This window comes from Carcharodon carcharias, chromosome 14 (assembly GCF_017639515.1).
Source record: "Carcharodon carcharias isolate sCarCar2 chromosome 14, sCarCar2.pri, whole genome shotgun sequence".
Classification (NCBI taxonomy): domain Eukaryota; kingdom Metazoa; phylum Chordata; class Chondrichthyes; order Lamniformes; family Lamnidae; genus Carcharodon; species Carcharodon carcharias.
In genome coordinates this window covers 81,825,817-81,847,624 of record NC_054480.1, presented here as the reverse complement: position 1 = coordinate 81,847,624, position 21,808 = coordinate 81,825,817, and the positions used below count along the sequence as shown (strand labels likewise).

The window sequence follows — 21,808 nt, the reverse complement described above, 5'->3', positions numbered from 1 at the left end:
CAGGTAGTGGAGGCACTCAAATCAAAGTCTCCCTGTACATGGACGATGTCGCCATCTTCTGCTCTGATCCGCTGTTGGTCCACATCTGCGACCAGTTCGAACTGGCCTCGGGAGCCAAGGTAAATCGTGGGAAGAGCGAGGCCATGTTCTTTGGGAACTGGGCTGACCGATCCTTTGTCCCCTTCACTGTCAGGGCTGATGGCCTGAAGGTGCTGGGAATATGGTTCAGAGGGACCAGGGCATGTGTTAGAAACTGGAAGGAGCGAGTGTCTATGGTAAAAAGGAAACTGGGCATGTGGGAGCGACGCTCCCTCTCCATTGCGGGTAAGAACCTGGTCATCAGGTGTGAGGCACTCTCACGGTTGCTGTACGTGGCGCAGGTCTGGCCCATTCCACATTCCTGTGTGGTGGCGATCACCCAAGCCATCTTCCGCTTTATCTGGAGGTCAAAAATGGATCGTGTCCGCAGGGACACGATGTACAAGCCTCTAGATAAAGGGGAAAAAAACGTGCCCAACATCGCCCTCATACTGATGGCCACCTTTGTGTGCGGCTGCATCAAGCGGTGCGTAGACCCTCAGTATGCAAACACCAAGTGTCACTACATGCTGAGGTTCTACCTGTCCCCGGTATTGCGAAGGATAGGTCTGGCCACGATGCCGCGGAACGCTCCAAGTAGTTGGACCGTGCCGTACCACCTGTCCCTCGTGGGAAAATTTATGCAGAGAAACACCTTCGACCACAAGTCCGTCAGGCAGTGGTCGGCACGTAACATCTTAAAGGCCCTGAGGGAAAAGGAGAGGGTGGATCCTGTGGGATGGTTCCCTGAGCAGACTGACAAAGTCATTTGGCAGAATGCCTCATCACCAGAACTTTCCAACAAACACCAAGATGTAGCTTGGCTGGTGGTGAGAAAGGCCTTCCCTGTAAGATCCTTCCAACAAGCCAGGCGTCTCACCCCCTCTGCACGTTGCCCTCGAGGTGGCTGTGGTGGGGAAGAGACCGTTGTTCACCTCCTTGTAGATTGTGTCTTTGCAGAGAAGGTCTGGAGAGGGATGCAGTGGTTGCTGTCGAGGTTCATCCCAAGCAGTTCTGTGACAGAGGACTCTGTGCTCTATGGGCTGTTCCCAGGGACACACACTGAGATAAACATCAACTGCAGCTGGAGGATCATCAACTCGGTGAAAGACGCTCTTTGGTCTGTCCGAAACTTGTTGGTTTTCCAGCGCAAAGAGTTGTCCCCGACCGAATGTAGCAGACTAGCACTTTCCAAGGTCCAGGACTACGTGCTGAGGGACACAGTTAAGCTTGGGACAGCCGCCGCAAAGGCACAATGGGGAAGGGTCGCTGCCTATGACCTTTCTGCCACAGTGCACTGGGGGGCTGGGAACTGTAAAGAGCCCCTCAGGCCGAACAGATTAAAATGTATGTCTGCCAATGATTGAAATATTCATTGTTTTTTCTGATACACCTTGTGTTTTCTGTTTGTAAAAGTTGAACCTTTGTATTTTTGTAATGGTGATTTAAGAAGTTTCGAAATGTTTTTGAAGATTTATGAATAAAGTATATTTTTGCAAAAAAAAACTTTACAGCATGTGACTGCAGTATAATGCACACTGTGTTACTTTACAGCGTGTGCCTGCAGTGTGTGCATACCGTTACTGTACAGTGTGTGATTGCAATGTACTGCACAATGTTACTGTACAGCATGTGACTGCAGTGTACAGGATACTGTTACTTTACAGCATGTGGCTGCAGTGTATTACAGACTGTTACTGTACAACGTGTGACTGCATTTTACGACACACTGTGTTACTGTACATCATGTGACTGTAGTGTACTGCACACTGTGTTATTGTACATCATGTGACTGCAGGGAACGGCACACTGTTACTGTACACCATGTGATTGTTGTGTACAGCATACTGTTACTTTACAGCATGTGGCTGCAGTGTACTACACACTGTTACTGTACAGCATGTGACTGCAGTGTACTGTACACTGTTTCTGTACGGTGTGTCACTGTAGTGTACTACACACTGTGTTACTGTACATCATGTGCCTGCATTGGACAGCACACTGCTAATGTACAGCATGTGACTGCAGGGTACTGCACACTGTGTTACTCTACTTCATGTGACTGCAGTATAATTTACACTGTAACTGTACAGCATGTGACTGCAGTATACTACACACTGTGTTACTGTGCATCATGTGACTGTGGTGTACTGCACACTGTGTTACTTTTCAGCATGTGGCTGCAATGTACTACACACTGTGTTATTGTACATCATGTGACTGAAGTGTAATGCAGTGTTACTGTACAGCATGTGACTGCAGTATACTACACATTGTGTTACTGTGCATCATGTGACTGTAGTTGTACTGCATGCTGTATTACTGTACATCATGTATCTGCAGTGTACTGCACACTGTTACTGTCCAGCGTGTGACTGCAGTTTACGACACACTGTGTTACTATACATCATGTGATTGTTGTGTACAGCATACTGTTAATTTACAGCATGTGGCTGCACGGTACTACATACTGTTACTGTACAGCATGTGACTGCAGTGTACTGTACAATGTTTCTGTACGGTGTGTCACTGCAGTGTACTACACACTGTGTTACTGTACAGCATGTGCCTGCATTGGACAGCACACTGCTAACGTGCAGCCTGTGACTGCAGTCTATTACACACTGTTACTGTACAGCGTGTGACAGCAGTGTACTACACACTGTGTTACTGTACATCATGTGACTTCAGTGTACGGCACACTGTTACTGTACAGCAAGTGACTGCGGTGTACTACACACTGTGTTACTGTGCATCATGTAACTGCAGTATGCTGCACACTGTTATTGTATATCAAGTAAATGCAGTGTACTGCATACTGTTACTGTACAGCGTGTGACTGCAGTGTAAAAGACACTGTGTTACTGTACAGCATTTGACCGCAGTGTAAGACACACTGTTACTGTTACAGGATTTGCCTTCGGTGTACTACACACTGTGCTACTGTACATCATGTGACTGCACTGTACAGCACACAATAAATGTGCAACATGTGACTGCAGTATACTGCACACTGTGTTACTGTACACCATGTGACTGCACTGTACTGCACACTGTTACTGTACAATGTGAGACTGCATAATACTCCACACTGTGTTACTCTGCATCACATGATTGTTGTGTACTGCGCACTGTGTTACTGTACAGCATGTGATTGTAGTGTACTGTGCACTGTTACTGTACGGCGTGTGACTGCAGTGTACTACACACCACGTTACTGTACATCATGTGCCTGCAGTTTACAGCACACTGTTACTGTACAGCATATGACTGCAGTGTACTGTATACTGTTTCTGTACTGTGTGTCACAGCAATGTACTACACACTGTGTTACTGAACATCATGTGCCTGCATTGGATAGCACACTGCTACTGTACAATGTATGACTGCAATGTACTACACACTGTTACTGTACACCGTTTGACTGCAGTGTACTACACACTGTGTTACTGTACATCATGTGACTGCAATGTATGGCACACTGTAACTGTACAGCATGTGACTGCAGTGTGGCGCACACTGTGATACTGTACATCCTGTGAGTGCAGTGTACAGCACACAATAACTGTGCATCCAGTGACTGCATTGCACTGCACAGTGTTACTGTACAGCATGTGACTGCAATGTACTACACACTATGGTATTCTGCATCATGTGACTGTAGTGTACTGCACACTGTGTTACTTTACACCATGTGACTGCAGTGTAATGCACAATGTTACTGTACAGCATGTGACTGCAGTATACTACACATTGTGTTACTGTGCATCATGTGACTGTAGTGTACTGCACACTGTGTTACTGTATATCATGTATCTGCAGTGTACTGCACAGTGTTACTGTACGGCATCTGACTGCAGTGTATGGCACACTGTGTTACTGTATATCATGTGATTGTTGTGTACAGCATTCTGTTAATTTACAGCATGTGGCTGCAGTGTACTACATACTGTTATTGTACAGTGTGTGACTGCAGTTTACGACACACTGTGTTACTGTACATCATGTGCCTGCAGTTTACAGCACACTGTTACTGTACAGCATGTGACTGCAGTGTACTGTATACTGTTTCTGTATGGTGTGTCACAGCAGTGTACTACACACCGTGTTACTGAACATCATGTGCCTGCATTGGATAGCACACTGCTACTGTACAGTGTATGACTGCAGTGTAATACACACTGTTACTGTACAGCATGTGACTGCAGGGTACTACACACTGTGTTACTCTACTTCATGTGACTGCAGTATAATGTACACTGTAACTGTACAGCATGTGACTGCAGTATACTACACGCTGTGTTACTGTGCATTATGTGACTGCAGTGTTATGCACAAAATAAATGTGCATCATGTGACTGCAGTGTACTGCGTGTGACTGTAGTGTACTGTGCACTGTGTTACTTTACAGCGTGTGACTGCAGTGTGTGCACACTGTTACTGTACAGCGAGTGATTGTAGTGTACTGCACACTGTTACTGTACAGCATGTGACTGCAATATACCACACACCACGTTACTGTGAATCATGTGACTGTAGTGTACAGCACTCTGTGTTAATTTACAGCATGTGATTGTTGTGTACTGCGCACTGTGTTACTGTACAGCATGTGATTGCAGTGTACTGTGCACTGTTACTGTACGGCGTGTGACTGCAGTGTACTACACACTGTGTTACTGTACATCATGTACCTGCAGTGTACTGCACACTGTTACTGTACGGTGTGTGACTGCAGTGTACTACACACTGTGTTACTGTACATCATGTGATTGTTGTGTACAGCATACTGTTACTGTACATCATGTGATTGCGGTGTATGGCACACTGTAACTGTATAGCATGTAACTGCAGTATAGCGCACACTGTGATACTATACATCATGTGACTGCAGTGTACTACACACTGTGTTACTGTACATCATGTGCCTGCAGTTTACAGCACACTGTTACTGCACAGCATATGACTGCAGTGTACTGTATACTGTTTCTGTACTGTGTGTCACAGCAGTGTATTACACACTGTGTTACTGTACACCATGTGACCACAGTGTTTGGCACACTGTAACTGTACAGCAGTGTGGCGCACACTGTGATACTATACATCCTGTGAGTGCAGTGTACAGCACACAATAAATGTGCATCCAGTGACTGCAGTGCACTGCACAGTGTTACTGTACAGCATGTGACTGCAATGTTCTACACACTATGCTACTCTGCATCATGTGATTACAGTGTACTGCACACTTACTGTACAGCATGCAACTGCAGTGTACAGCGTACTGTTACTGTACAGCATGTGACTGCAATGTACTACACACTATGCTACTCTGCATCATGTGATTACAGTGTACTGCACACTTACTGTACAGCATGCAACTGCAGTGTACAGCATACTGTTACTTTACAGCATGTGGCTGCAGTGGACTACACACTGTTTCTGTACAGCGTGTGACTGCAGTTTACTGCACATTGTGTTACTGTACATCATGTGCCTGCAGTGTACAGCACACTGTTACTGAACAGCATGTGAATGCAGTGTACTGTACACTGTTGCTGTACGGTGTGTCACTGCAGTGTACTACACATTGTGTTACTGTACATCATGTGCCTGGATTGGAGAGCACACTGCTACTGTACAGCATGTGACTGCAATTTACTACGCACTGTTACTGTACAACGTGTTTGCAGTGTACTACACATTGTGTTATTATACATCATGTGACTGCAGTGTAATGCACAATGTTACTGTACATCATGTGACTGAAGTATACTACACATTGTGTTACTGTATGTCATGTGACTGTAATGTACTGTGTGCTGTTACTTTACAGCATGTGACTGAGTGTACTACACACTATGTTACTGTATATCATGTGACTGTAGTGTACTGCACACTGTTACTGCATGGCGTGTGATTGCAGTATACTACACACTGAGTTACTGTGCATCATGTGATTGTAGTTTACTGCGCACTGCATTACTTTACAGCATGTGACTGCAGTGTACTGCGCACTGTGATACTGTACATCACGTGACTGTAGTGTACTATACACGGTGTTACTTTACAGCATGTAACTGTAGTGTACTGTGCAGTGTGTTACTGTACATCACGTGACTACAGTGTACTGCATGCTGTTACTGTACAGTATGTGACTGCAGTGTTCTACAAACTGTTACTGTACAGTGTGTGACTGCAGTGTACTACACACTGTGTTACTCTACTTCATGTGACTGCAGTGTACTGCACACTGTAACTGTACAGCATGTGACTGCAGTGTACTGCACACTGTGATACTGTACATCATGTGACTGCAGTGTACTGCATGGGACTGCAGTGTACTGCGCACCGTGTTACTTTACAGCGTTTGACTGCAGTGTGTGCACTGTTACTGTGCATCATGTGACTGTAGGGTACCGCACAATGTGTTACTTTTTGGCATGTGGCTGCAGTGTACTACACACTGTGTTATTGTACATCATGTGAATTATGTGTAATGCACAATGTTACTGTACAGCATGTGACTGCAGTATACTACACATTGTGTTACTGTGCATCATGTGACTGTAGTGTACTGCGTGCTGTGTTACTTTACATCATGTAACTGCAGTGTACTGCACACTGTTGCTGTATGGCGTGTGACTGCAGTGTACAAAACACTGTGTTACTGTACATCATGTGACTGTAGTGTATTGCACATTGTGTTACTGTACATCATGTAACTGCATTATACTGCACACTGTTACTGTATGGCATGTGACTGCAGTGTACTACACACTGTGTTACTGTATATCATGTGATTGTTGTGTACAGCATACTGTTAATTTACAGCATGTGGCTGCAGTGTACTACACACTGTTACTGTACAGCATGTGACTGCAGTTTATGACACACTGTGTTACTGTACATCATGTGCCTGCAGTTTACAGCACACTGCTACTGTACAGCATGTGACTGCAGTGTACTGTACACTGCTTCTGTACGGTGTGTCACTGCAGTGTACTACACACTGTGTTACTGTACATTATGTACCTGCATTGGACAGAACACTGCTAATGTACAGCGTGTAACTGCAATGTACTACACACTGTTACTGTACACCGTTTGACAGCAGTGTACTACACACTGTGTTACTGTACATCATGTGACTGCAGTGTACTACATTCTGTGTTACTGTACATCATGTGCCTGCATTGGAGAGCACACTGCTACTGTACAGCGTGTGACTGCAATGTACTACACACTGTTACTGTACAGCATGTGGTTGCAGTGTACTACACATTGTGTTACTATACATCATGTGACTGCAGTGTAATGCACAATGTTACCATACAGCATGTGTTTGAAATGTACTACACATTGTGTTACTATACATCATGTGACTGTAATGTACTGCGTGCTATGTGACTTTACAGCATGTGACTGAGTGTACTACACACTATGTTACTGTATATCATGTGCCTGTAGTGTACTGCACACTTTGTTACTGTACATTTTGTGACTGTAGTGTAATGCACACTGTTACTGCATGGCATGTGATTGCAGTATACTATACACTGAGTTACTGTGCATCATGTGATTGTAGTTTACTGCGCACTGTATTACTTTACAGCATGTGACTGCAGTGTACTGCGCACTGTGATACTGTACATCACGTGACTGTAGTGTACTGCATACAGTGTTACTTTACAGCATGTGACTGTAGTGTACTGTGCAGTGTGTTACTGTACATCATGTGACTACAGTGTACTGCATGCTGTTACTGTACAGTGTGTGACTGCAGGGTATTACACACTGTGTTACTCTACTTCATGTGACTGCAGTGTACTGCACACTGTAACTGTACAGCATGTGACTGCAGTATACTACACGCTGTGTTACTGTGCATCATGTGACTGCAGTGTACTGCACACTGTGATACTGTACATCATGTGACTGCAGTGTACACCCCAAAGTAAATGTGCATCATGTGACTGCAGTGTACTGCATGGGACTGCAGTGTACTGCGCACTGTGTTACTTTACAGCGTGTGACTGCAGTGTGTGCACACTGTTACTGTGCATCATGTGACTGTAGTGTACCACACAATGTGTTACTTTTTGGCATGTGGCTGCAGTGTACTACACACTGTGTTATTGTACATCATGTGAATGACATGTAATGCACAATGTTACAGTACAGCATATGACTGCAGTATACTACACATTGTGTTACTGTGCATCATGTGACTGTAGTGTACTGCGTGCTGTGTTACTTTACATCATGTAACTGCAGTGTACTGCACACCGTTGCTGTATGGCGTGTGACTGCAGTGTACAAAACACTGTGTTACTGTACATCGTGTGACTGTAGTGTACTGCACACTGTGTTACTGTACATCATGTGCCTGCAGTTTACAGCACACTGTTACTGTACAGCATGTGACTGCTGTGTACTGTACTCTGTTTCTGTACAGTGTGTCACTGCAGTGTACTACACACTGTGTTACTGTACATCATGTACCTGCATTGGACAGCACACTGCTAATGTACATCATGTGACTGCAATGTACTACACACTGCTACTGTACACCGTTTGATTGCAGTGTACTACACACTGTGTTACTGTACATCATGTGACTGCAGTGTACGGCACATAATAAATGTGCATCAAGTGACTGCAGTGCACTGCACAGTGTTACTATACAGCGTGTGACTGCAATGTACTACACACTATGGTACTCTGCATCATGTGACTGTAGTGTACTGCACACTGTGTTACTTTACAGCATGTGACTGCAGTGTACTGCACAGTGTTACTATACAGCATGTGACTGCAGTGTACTACACACTATGCTACTGTGCATCATGTGACTGTAGTGTACTGCACACTGTGCTACTTTACAGCATCAGACTGCAGTCTATTACACACTGTTACTGTACAGCGTGTGACAGCAGTGTACTACACACTGTGTTACTGTACATCATGTGACTTCAGTGTACAGCACCCTGTTCCTGTACAGCAAGTCACTGCGCTATACTACACACTGTGTTAATGTGCATCATGTGACTGCAGTGTACTACGCACTGTGTTACTGTACAGCATGTGACTGTAGTGTGATACACACTGTGTTACTGTACAGCATTTGACCGCAGTGTAAGACACACTGTTACTACACATTGTATTACTGTGCATCATGTGACTAGTGTACGGCACTCTATGTTACTTTAGAGCATGTGACTGTGGTGTGCTGTGCGGTGAGTTACTGTACATCACGTGACTACAGTGTACTGCACGCTGTTACTGTACAGCATGTGTCTGCAGTGTACTACACACTGTTACTGTACAGTGTGTGACTGCAGTTTACTGCACACTGTTACAGTATGGCATGTGACTGCAGTATACTGCACCCTGAGTTACTGTGCATCACGTGATTGTAGTTTACTGCGTACTGTGTAACTTTCCAGCATGTGACTGCAGTGTATTGCACACTGTGTTACTCTACAGCATGTGACTGCAGTGTACTGCACAGTGTTACTGTACAGCGTGTGACAGCAGTGTACTACACACTGTGTTACTGTGCATCATGTGACTGCAGTGTGCTGCACACTGTTATTGTACATCATGTAAATGCATTGTTCTGCATATTGTTACTGTACAGCATGTGACTGCAGTTTAGTACACACTGTGTTACTGTACAGCATTTGACTTCAGTGTAAGACACACTGTGTTACTGTACAGCATTTGACTTCAGTGTAAGACACACTGTTACTGTTACAGCATGTGACTGCAGTGTACTACACACTGTTACTGTAGATCATGTGACTGCAGTGTACAGCACACAATAAATGTGCAACATGTGACTGCAGTATACTGCACACTGTGTTAATGTACATCATGTGACTGCACTGTACTGCACACTGTTACTGTACATTTTGAGACTGCAGAATACTCCACACTGTGTAACTGTGCACATATGACTGCAGTGTACTACACACTGTGCATCATGTGAATGTAGTGTGTGCACAGTGTCACTGTACAGCGTGTGACTGCAATGTATTACACAATATGTTACTGTGCATCATGTGACTGTAGTGTTCTGCATACTGTGTTTCTTTACAGAATGTGACTGTAGTGTATCGTGCACTGTGTTAGTGTACATCACATGACTGCAGTGCACTGGGTGCCATGTTACTTTACAGCAAATGACTGCAGTGTGTGCACACTGTTACTGTACAGCGTGTGACTGCAATTTACTGCACAATGTTACTGTAAATCGTGTGACCGCAATGTAATACACAATATGTTCCTATGCATCATGTGACTGTCGTGTACTGCGCATTGTGTTGCTTTACAGCATGTGACTGCAATGTACTGTGCACTGTGTTACTCTACAGCGTGTGACTGTATTGTGTGCCCAGTGTTAATGTACAGCGTGTGACTGCAATGTACTACACACTATGTTACTGTGCATCATGTGACTGTTGTGTACTGCACACTGTGTTAATGTACAGTGTGTAATTGCAGTATTCTATACACTGTGTTACTGTGCATCATGTAACTGCAGTGTGCTGCACACTGTGATACTGTACATCATGCAAATGCAGTGTACAGCACACAATAAATGTGCAGCATGTGACTGCAGTATACAACACAACGTGTTACTGTGCATCATGTGACTGCAGTGTGCTACACACTTACAGTACAGCATGTTACTGCCGTGTACTGTGCACTGTGTTACTGTATATTATGTGGCTGCAGTGTAGTGCACACTATTACTTTACTGCGTGTGACTGCATATACTACACATCGTGTTACTATGCATCATGTGACTGTAGTGTACTGTGCACTGTGTTAATTTACAGCATGTGACTGCCGTGTGCTACACACTGTTATTTTACATCATGAGTCTGCAGCGCACTACACACTGTTACTATACAGCATGTTACTGCAGTATTCTGCACACACTATGTTACTGTACATCATGTGATGGCAATGTACTGCACACCGTTACTGTACATTGTGTGAATGCAGTGCCCTGCACACTGTTACTGTACAGTGTGTGACAACAATGTAATAAACACTATGTTACTGTGCATCATGTGACTGTAGTTTACTGAGCACTGTTTTACTTTACAGCATGTGACTGCAGTGTGTGCACGCTGTTACTGTACAGCATGTGACTGCAGTGTACTGCACACTGTTACTGTACAACGTGTGACTGCAGTGTTCTGCAGACTGTTACTGTACAGCATATGACCGCAATGTAATCCACACTGTTACTGTGCATCATGTGACTGTAGTGCACTGCGCACTGTGTTACTTTACTGTATGTGACTGCTGTCTGTGCATGCTGTTATTGTACAGCATGTGGCTGCAGTGTATGCACGCTGTTACTGTACAGCATGTGCCCGCAGTGTACTGCACACTGTTACTGTACAGTGTGTGACTGCAATGTAACACACACTATGTTACTGTGCAAAATGTGACTGTAGTGTACTGTGCACTGTGTTACTTTACAGCATGTGATTGCAGTGTACTGTGCACTGTGTTACTCCACAGTGTGTGACTGCAGTGTGTGCACAGTGTTACTGTACAGCGTGTGACTGCAGTATACTACGCACTGTCTTACTGAGCATCATGTGATTGTAGTGTACAGCAGACCATTACTGTACAGCGTGTGACTGCAGTATTCTACGCACTGTGTTACTGTGCATCATGTGATTGTTGTGTACTGAGCACTGTATTACATTACAGCATGTGTCTGCAGTGTACTGTGCACATTATTACTCTACAGCATGTGACTGCACTGTGTGCACAGTGTCTGACTGCAATGTACTAAACAGTATGTTACTGTGCATCATGTGATTGTAGTTTACTCCATACTGTGTTACTTTACAGCATGTGACTGCAGTGTACTGCACACTGTGTTACTCTACAGCATGTGCCTGTAGTGTACTGCACACTGTTTTACTTTATAGCATATGACTATTGTGTACTGTGCACTGTTACTGTACATCACATGACTACAGTGTACTGCATGCTGTTACTCTACAGCGAGTGACTACAGTGTACTACACACTGTGTTACTGTACATCACGTGCCTGCAGTGTATAGCATGTGACTGCAGTGTACTGCACATTGTTTCTTTACAGCATATGACTGCAGTACACTGCGCATTGTTACTGTGCATCATGTGATTGTTGTGTACTGCACACTGTGTTACTGTACAGCATGTGATTGCAGTGTACAGTGCACTATCTTACTCTACAGTGTGTGACTGCAATGTGTGCACAGTGTTACTGTACAACGTGTGATTGCACTGTACTAGACACTATGTTACTGTGCATCATGTGACTGTAATGTACTGCACACTGTGTTACTGTACAGCATGTGCCTGCTTTGTGTGCACAGTGTTACTGTACAGCATGTGACTAAAGTGTACTGCCCACTGATAATGTACGGCATGTGACTGCAGTATAGTACACACTGAGTTATTGTGCAGCATGTGATTGTAGTTTTCTGTGCACTGTGCTACTTTACAGCATGTGACTGCAGTGTACTACGCACTGTGTTACTCTACAGCGTGTGACTGCAATGTACTACACACTATGTTACTGTACATCATGTGACTGCAGTGTACAGCACACTATAACTGTACAGCATGTGACTGCAGTATTCTACACAATGTGTTACTGTGCATCATGTGACTGCAGTATACTGCACACTATTACTGTACAGTGTGAGACTGCAGAATACTACACACTGTTACTGTGCATCATGTAACTGCAGTATACCACACACTGTGCATCATGTGAATGTACTGTGTGCACAGTGTCACTGTACAGCAATGTGTTACTGCAATTTGCTACACAATATGTTACTGTGCATCATGTGATTGTAGTGTTCTGCACACTGTGTTACTTTACAGAATGTGACTGTAGTGTACTGTGCGCTGTGTTACTGTATATCATGTGGTTGCAGTGTACTGCACACTGTTACTGTACACTGTGTGCCTGCATATACTACACATTGTGTTACTATGCATCATGTGACTGTAGTGTACTGCGCACTGTGTTAATTTACAGCATGTGACTGCAGTGTGCTACGGCTGTTATTTTACATCATGTGACTGCAGTGCAGTGCACACTGTTACTGTGTTTACTGAGCACTGTTTTACTTTACAGCATGTGACTGCAGTGTGTGCACGCTGTTACCATACATCATGTTACTGCAGTGTACTGCACACTGTGTTACTGTACAGCATGTGACTGCAATGTACTGCACACTGTTACTGTACAGTGTGCAACAGCAATGTATTACACACTATGTTGCTGTACATCATGTGACTGTACTTTACTGAGCACTGTTTTACTTTACAGCATGTGACTGCAGTGTGTGCACACTGTTACTGTACAGCGTGTGACCGCAATATAATCCACACTGTTACTGTGCATCATGTGACGGTAATGCACTGCACACTGTGTTACTTTACAGCATGTGACTTATGTGTGTGCACGCTGTTATTGTACAGCATGTGGCCGCAGTGTGTGTGCACGCTGTTACTGTACAGCATGTGCCCGCAGTGTACTGCACACTGTTACTGTACAGCATGTGAATGCAATGTACAACACACTATGTTACTGTGCATCATGTGACTGTATATACTGTACACTGTTACTTTACAGCGTCTGACTGCAGTATACTGCACACTGTGTTACTGTGTATCATGTGATTGTAGTGTACTGCTCACTGTGTTATTGTAGATCATGTGACTGCAGTGTACAGCATACCGTTACTGTATAGTGTGTGATTGCAATATACTACACACTATGTTACTGTGCATCATGTGACTGTATATACTGCACACTGTGTTACTTTACAGCATCTGACTGCAGTATACTGCACACTGTGTTACTGTGTATCATGTGATTGTAGTGTACTGCTCACTGTGTTATTGTACATCATGTGTCTGCAGTGTACAGCGTACCGTTACTGTATAGCGTGTGATTGCAATATACTACACACTATGTTACTGTTCATCATGTGACTGTAGTGTACTGCCTGCTGTGTTACTTTACAGCATCTGACTGCAGTATACTACACACTGTGTTACTGTGCATCATGTGACTGTAGTGTACTGCGCACTGTGTTACTTTACAGCATGTGACTGCAGTGTACTGTGCACTGTGTTACTCTACAGCTTGTGACTGCAGTGTGTGCACAGTGTTACTGTACAGCATGTGACTGCAGTGTACTATACACTTACTGTACATCATGTGACTGCTGTGTAATGCACACTGTTACTGTACAGCGTGTGACTGCAGTATACTACACACTGTGTTACTGTGCATCATTTGACTGTAGTGTACTGCGTGCTTTGTTACTTTACAGCATGTGACTTCAGTGTACTGTGCATTGTGTTACTGTACAACATGTGACTGCAGTGTGTGCACACTGTAACTGTACAGCGTGTGACTGCAATGTACTACACACTATGTTACTGTGCATCATGTGACTGTAGTATATTACATTCTGTGTTACTTTACAGCATGTGACTGCAGTGTACTGTGCACGGTGTTACTGTACAGCATGTGACTGCAGTGTACTATACACTGTTACTGTACATCATGTGACTGCAGTTTACTGCACACTGTTCCTGTACAGCATGTGACTGCAGTGTACTACACACTGTTACTGTGCAACATGTTACTGCAGTGTACTGCACACTGTTACTGCATGGCTTGTGCCTGCAGTGTAATACATACTGTTACTGTACAGCATATGATTGCAGTGTACTACACACTGTGTTACTGTACATCATGTGACTGCAGTGTACTGCACACTATTACTGTACAGCATTTGACTGCAGTATACTACACACTGTTTTACTGTGCATCATGTGACTGTAGTTTACTGCGCACTGTTACCTTACATCATGTGACTGCAGTGCACTGTGCACTGTGTGACTCTACAGCATGTGACTGCAGTGTACTGCACACTGTTACTGTACAGCATGTGACTGCAATGTACTACACTCTATGTTACTGAGCATCATGTAACTGTAGTATACTGTACACTGTGTTAATTTACAGCCTGTAACTGTAGTGTACTGTGCACTGTGTTACACTACAGCATGTGACTGCCGTGTGTGCACAGTGTTACTGTACAGCGTGTGAATGCAATGTACTACAAACTATGTTACACTACAGCATGTGACTGTATATACTGCACGCTGTTTTACTTTAAGTGTCTGACTGCAGTATACTGCACACTGTGTTACTGTGCATCATGTGATTGTAGTGTACTGCTCACTGTGTTATTGTACATCATGTGACTGCAGTGTACAGCATACCATTACTGTACAGCTTTTGACTGCAATGTACTACACACTATATTACTGTGCATCATGTGACTGGAGTATACTGCATACTGCGTTACTTTACAGCATGTGACTGCAGTATACTACACACTGTTACTGTACATCATGTGACTGCAGTGTACTGCGCACTGTTACTGTACATCGTGTGACTGCAGTATACTACACACTGCGTTACTGTACATCATTTGATTGTTGGGTACTGCGTACTGTGTTACTTTACAGCATGTGTCTGCAGTGTACTATGCACATTGTTGCTCTACAGCGTGTGACTGCACTGTGTGCACAGTGTGTGACTGCAATGTACTAAACACTATGTTACTGTTCATCATGTGACTGTACTGTACTGCGTGCTGTCTTACTTTACAGCATGTGACTGCAGTATACTACACACTGTGTTACTGTACAGCATGTGACTGCAGTGTACTATACACTGTTACTGTACATCATGTGACTGTAGTGTACTGCACACTTTTACTGTACAGCGTGTGACAGCAGTGTACTAGACACTGTGATACTGCACATCCTGTGACTGCAGTGTACTGCACACTGTTACTATACAGCGTGTGACTGCAATATACTACACATTGTGTTACTGTGCATCATTTGACTGTAGTGTACTGCGTGCTTTGTTACTTTACAGCATGTGACTTCAGTGTACTGTGCAGTGTTACTGTACAGCATGTGACTGAAGTGTGTGCACACTGTTAACGTACAGTGTGTGACTGCAATTTACTACACACTGTTACTGTGCATCATGTGACTGTAGTATACTATATTCTGTGTTTCTTTACAGCATGTGACTCCAGTGTACTGTGCACTGTGTTACTCTACAGCATGTGACTGCAGTGTACTGCACACTGTTACTGTACAGCATATGACTGCAGTGTACTACACACTGTTACTGTGCAGCATGTTACTGCAGTATACTACACGCTGTTACTGTGCAGCATGTTACTGCAGTGTACTGCACACTGTGTTCCTGTACATCATGTGATTGCAGTGTGCTGCACACTGTTACTTTACAGCATATGATTGCAGTGTACTGCACACTATTACTGTACAACATGTGACTGCAGTATACTACACATTGTTGTACTGTGCATCATGTGACTGTACTTTACTGCGCACTCTGTTACTTTACATCATGTGACTGCAGTGTACTGTGCACTGTGTTACTCTACAGCATGTGACTGCAGTGTACTGCACACTGTTACTGTACAGGTTGTGACTGCAATGTACTACACTCTATGTTACTGAGCATCATGTAACTGTAGTATACTGCGCACTGTGTTACTTTACATCATGTGACTGCAATGTACTGTGCACTGTGTTACTCTAAAGCATGTGCCTGCTGTGTTTGCACACTGTTACTGTACAGCGTGTGACTGCAGTGTACTACACACTGTTACTGTAAATCATGTGACTGCAGTGCACAGCATACTGTTCCTGTACAGTGTGTGACTGTAGTGTACTACATACTGTGTTACTGTACATCATGTGACTGTAGTGTACTGCGCACTCTGTTACTTTACAGCATATGGCTGCAGTGTGCTGCACACTCTGTTACTGTACAGCACATAGCTGCTGTGTACTGTGCATTGTGTTACTGTACATCATTTGACTGCAGCATATTGCACAGTGTTTTACTGTACAGTGTGAGTTAGCAGTATACTGCGCACTATGTTACTGTGCAGTGTGTGACTCCAGTGTACTGTGCACTATGTTACTGTACAGTGTGTAACTGTACAATACTGCACAGCTGGGTGCATTTTCACCATGAGTCAGATGTTTGTAGATTCCAGTGCCACTCCAGATTCCTGAGTATGAAATACATGTTGACACTACAGTTCATTATTGAGGATGTGCTGCACTGTCAGAGGTACTGTTTTTGGATAAGACATGAAACCAAGGCCCCAAATGCCCTGTCATTACATTGTAAAAGCCCTTTTCCTTGCTAATATTCATCTCACAACAAGAACCGCTCAAACTGATTACCTGCTTGCTATGTCCATTCTGCTTGTGGAATCTTGCTGGGCATAAATTGTCTGTTGTGTTTCCAATATTATTACAGTAACCATTTCAAAAAATACCACATTGAGTGTAAAACACTGTGGGGCACCCTGAGATGTTCTGGAAATGCAAGTCCTTTTCTTTCTAAATTTCCCCTTCAATGTTTTTATTGAAGGGAAATATTTGCAGTAAGCGGACTGTCAGTATCAGGGGGAGAGACAGACTGAGAAGGTTAAAAATTCCATTCCTCATAGTTAATCAGGGCCAATGTCTGAGAACTGATCAAGAATTGTTTCTGTGTCATTTCATATCTTCAATATGATTAAAGTAAACAGATCCCCACACAAACACACTCAGTCACTGTTTACAAGTGTGAGCATGAAGGGATGTGCCATAGACTAACACACACACACACACACACACACACACAGATGCACACACATACACACACACACACATGCTCACAGACATGCACTCGCGCGCGCACACAGACATTCATATACACACACACAGACGTGCACACACACACACACACTCATGCACATACACATGTGTACACAGACTTAGACACACTCACCTAGATGGACACTGCATTCTCTATCTCCTCACTACTTGTTTAATCTGAAAGATCATTCACTATAGCTCTGTTAAAATAAAATCCCTTTGTGTTGTTTTATAGAAGAATTATTACGCTGTTGCAGCTGCAAACAGACTAAAAAAAATCAGCAGTTGTGGATCGTTAGCAGCTCTGGCTATGTGAGATAATCTCCCTGATACAATCTACCCAACCATCACTGGACACTGGACAACACTGGAGCTCCAATCACATGCTTCACTGTAAGAAATGTTAATACAAAGGAATGTTTACCACATAGTGTTCTACCTTATAGTAAATTACTGCAGCTTAATGCACATTGTGTTACCGTACAGCGTGTGACAGCAGTATACTGTGCCCTGTGTTTCTGTACAGTGTGTGACTGCAGTATACTGTGCCCTGTGTTTCTGCACAGTGTGTGACAGCAGCATACTGTGCCCTGTGTTTCTGTACAGTGTGTGACTGCAGTATACTGCACACTGTGATACTGTGCAGTATGTGACTGCTGTAAACTGCACACTGTTACTGTGCAGCATGTGACAGCAGTATACTGCAAACTTACTGTACAGCCTGTGAATGCAATATACTGCACACTGTGTTACTGAACAGCATGTGACTGCAGTGTACTGCGCACTGTGTTACTGAACGGAATTGTGACTGCAGAACACTGCACACTGTGTTACTGTACAGCATGTAACAGCAGTGTACGGCACATTGTCACTGTAAAGGGTGTGACTGCAGTATACTGCACACTGTTACTGTGCAGGGTGTGACTGTAGTATACTGCATACTGTCTTACTGTGCAGCATGTGACTGCAGTGTGCTGTACACAGTCCTACAGTACAGAGTGTGACTAAAGTGTACTGCATACTGTTACTGTACACTGTGTGACTGCAGTATACATCACACTGTGTTACTGTACATCATGTGACTACAGTATACTGCACATTGTCACTGTACAGCCTGTGATTGCAGTTTACTGTGCACTGTGATTTTGTACAGCATGTGAATGCAGTATACTGCACACTGTGTTACTGTATAGCATGCGGCTGCAGTGTACTGCACACTGTGTTACTGTGCACCATGTGACAGCAGTCTGCTTCACACTATGTTACTGTACAGAGTGTGACTGCAGTGTACTGCGCATTGTGTTACTGTACAGTGTGTGACTGTAGTGTACTGTGCACTGCATTTTTGTACAGCATGTGAGTGCAATATACTGCACCCTGTTACTATGCAGCGTGTGACTGCAGTATACTGCACACTATTAGTGTGCAGGGTGTGACTGTAGTATATTGCACACTGTTACTGTACAGCATGTGAATGCAGTGTACTGTGCGCTGTGTTACTGTGCAACATGTGACTACAGTACACTGCACACTGTGTTACTGCGCAGTGTGTGACTGCAATATATTGCATACTGTGTTACTGTATAGCCTGTGACTGCAATGTACTGCACACTATTACTGTGCAGCATATGGCTGCAATATACTGTGCACTGTGTTACTGCATAGCCTGTGACTGCAATGTACTGCACACTATTACTGTGCAGCGTGTGGCTGCAGTATACTGTGCACTGTTACTGTGCAGAATGTAACTGCAGTATACTGCACCCTGTTACCATGCAGTGTGTGACTTCAGTATACTGCAATCTGTGTTACAGTGTGGCATGTGACTGCAATATATTGCACACTGTTACTGTACAATGTGTGACTGCGGTATACTGCGCAATGTTACACTGCAGTATGCTGCGCACTGGTACTGTGCAGTGTGTGACTGCAGTGCACTGCACACTGTTCCTGTACAGCGTGTGAATGCAGTATACTGTGCATTGTTACTGTACAGTGTATTACTGCAATGTATTGCACACTGTTACTGTACAGCATACTACTGCAGGGTACTGCGTACTGTGTTAATGTACAGGTTATTGCTGCAGTGCACTGTGCGCTGTGTTAATGCACAGGGTATTACTGCAGTGTACTGCACACTGTTACTGTACAGGGTAAGACTGCAGTGCACTGCACACTGTTACTGTACAGTGTATTACTGCAGGGTACTGCACACTGTTACTGTACAGTGTATTGCTGCAGGGTACTGCACACTGTTACTGTGCAGTGTATTGCTGCAGGGTACTGCACACTGTTACTGTACAGTGTATTGCTGCAGGGTACTGCACACTGTTACTGTATGTGCTGGCAACTTTCAGCTCACATCACAACTCCACAAGTTCATCCTCTTCTTCTGGGATGAAGGGGACTTCATCCCAGAGATCAGGATCTCAAGAACGAGTTCATCACTACTATTCACACAAAGGGGGACAAATCTGATTGTGAAAATGACAGGGGGATTTCCTCTTGTCCATCATGGGTAATATCGTGGCCTTAATCCTCCTGAACCACCTTCGTCTGGTCGCTGAAGAAAACCTCCTGGAAACCCAGTGTGGCTTCCCACCATCCCAGGTACTGCAGACCTGGTCTTTGTGGCTAGACAGGTCCAGGATAAATGTTAGGAGCAAAATCAAGAATTGTTCCTCAACTTCATCGACCTGACCGAGGTGTTTGATTGTTTAAATCGTGAAGCTCCATAGATCATTCCCCAACGCTTGGTTGTCCATTGAAGTTTGTCACTGTCCTGAGACTCCTGGATGACAACATGGCCGCCACCGACCTGAGTGGAGGATCTGAAACTCACACCTTTTACATCCGGCCCAGGGTAAAACAAGGTTATGTGATCACCCCCATTTATTCACCATTTACCTGACCCTGATCGTCCACCTCATCCGGAATGATCTACCACCTGGTGTCAGCATTCGGCATCATCTGGACAGGAAGCTCCCCGACCTTGGTCACTTTCGGGCAGAAACAAAACTCACCACCATGGACATCCATGAGCTTCAGTTTGCGGCTGACTGCTGTGCGATGGCTCACTCTGTACAGGACATGCAAAAGATGCTTGACCTCTTCAACGCCTCATATAAGAGGCTTTGCCTGTCCTTAAACATCACCAAGATGAAGGTCCTTCACCAACCTTTCCCAGGCCAGTTGGGCATCCCCTGCACCATCCATGTAGATGGGGTGGCTTTGGAATATGTGCAGCACACCCCTTATCTCAGCAGCCACCTTTCCCAAGGGACTACCATCGATGAGGATGTCCAACTCCAAGTCAACTGTGCCGATGCTGCCTTCTTCAAGCTGTGCCAATGTGTCTTTGTCAACAGTCAACCAAGGTTCTGGTTTATAAGGCTGTTGTGCTGACTACCCTCCTCTACTGCAGTTAAACGTGGACTGTCTAACAATGGTGCATTAAGCTCCTTGAGATCCAATGGGAGGACCGTCGGATTAACCCGAGTGTCCTCCATGAAGCCGTGTCTACCAGCATTGAAGCCCTGCTCCTGCGGAACCAACTCCAATGGATGGACATTGCATTCTCGGCAGGCTCTCTCACAGCTCTCCATTGCTCAATGGGCCACCACAGGAAAAGGTATAAGGATACGCTCAAGGTCACACTAAAGCATAGAAGCATTAACACCACTGACTGGTAGGAAAATGCAGCCGATCACTCGGCATGGCACCACCTGGGTCATCAAGGCGCAAACCACTTCAAGGGTCATCGACTTGACAGTGAGGCGGAATGGCGGGGCCAGAGGAAGTAGAAGGAAGCCAACCTGTGGCTGCGATTTCCACTCCCCTGCACTGCCCCCCACTATGGAAGAACATGTGGATCCAGAATTGGGCTCCTCAGTCATCTGAAGTTTCACCAAGCCTGAT

At 44.4% G+C, this 21,808-nt stretch overlaps 1 protein-coding gene across 1 annotated transcript in view; it reads left to right on the top strand.

The window, feature by feature from the left end:
• The window catches only part of LOC121287547 (myosin light chain kinase family member 4-like), a 361,929-nt gene extending 340,634 nt beyond the window's left edge, over positions 1–21,295 (top strand). The window contains exon 8 of the mRNA XM_041205478.1: positions 20,753–21,295. Within this exon, the coding sequence (XP_041061412.1) occupies positions 20,753–21,295 (543 nt within the window). The remainder of the gene's footprint in view (positions 1–20,752) is intronic.
• Positions 21,296–21,808: the final 513 nt, after the last annotated feature.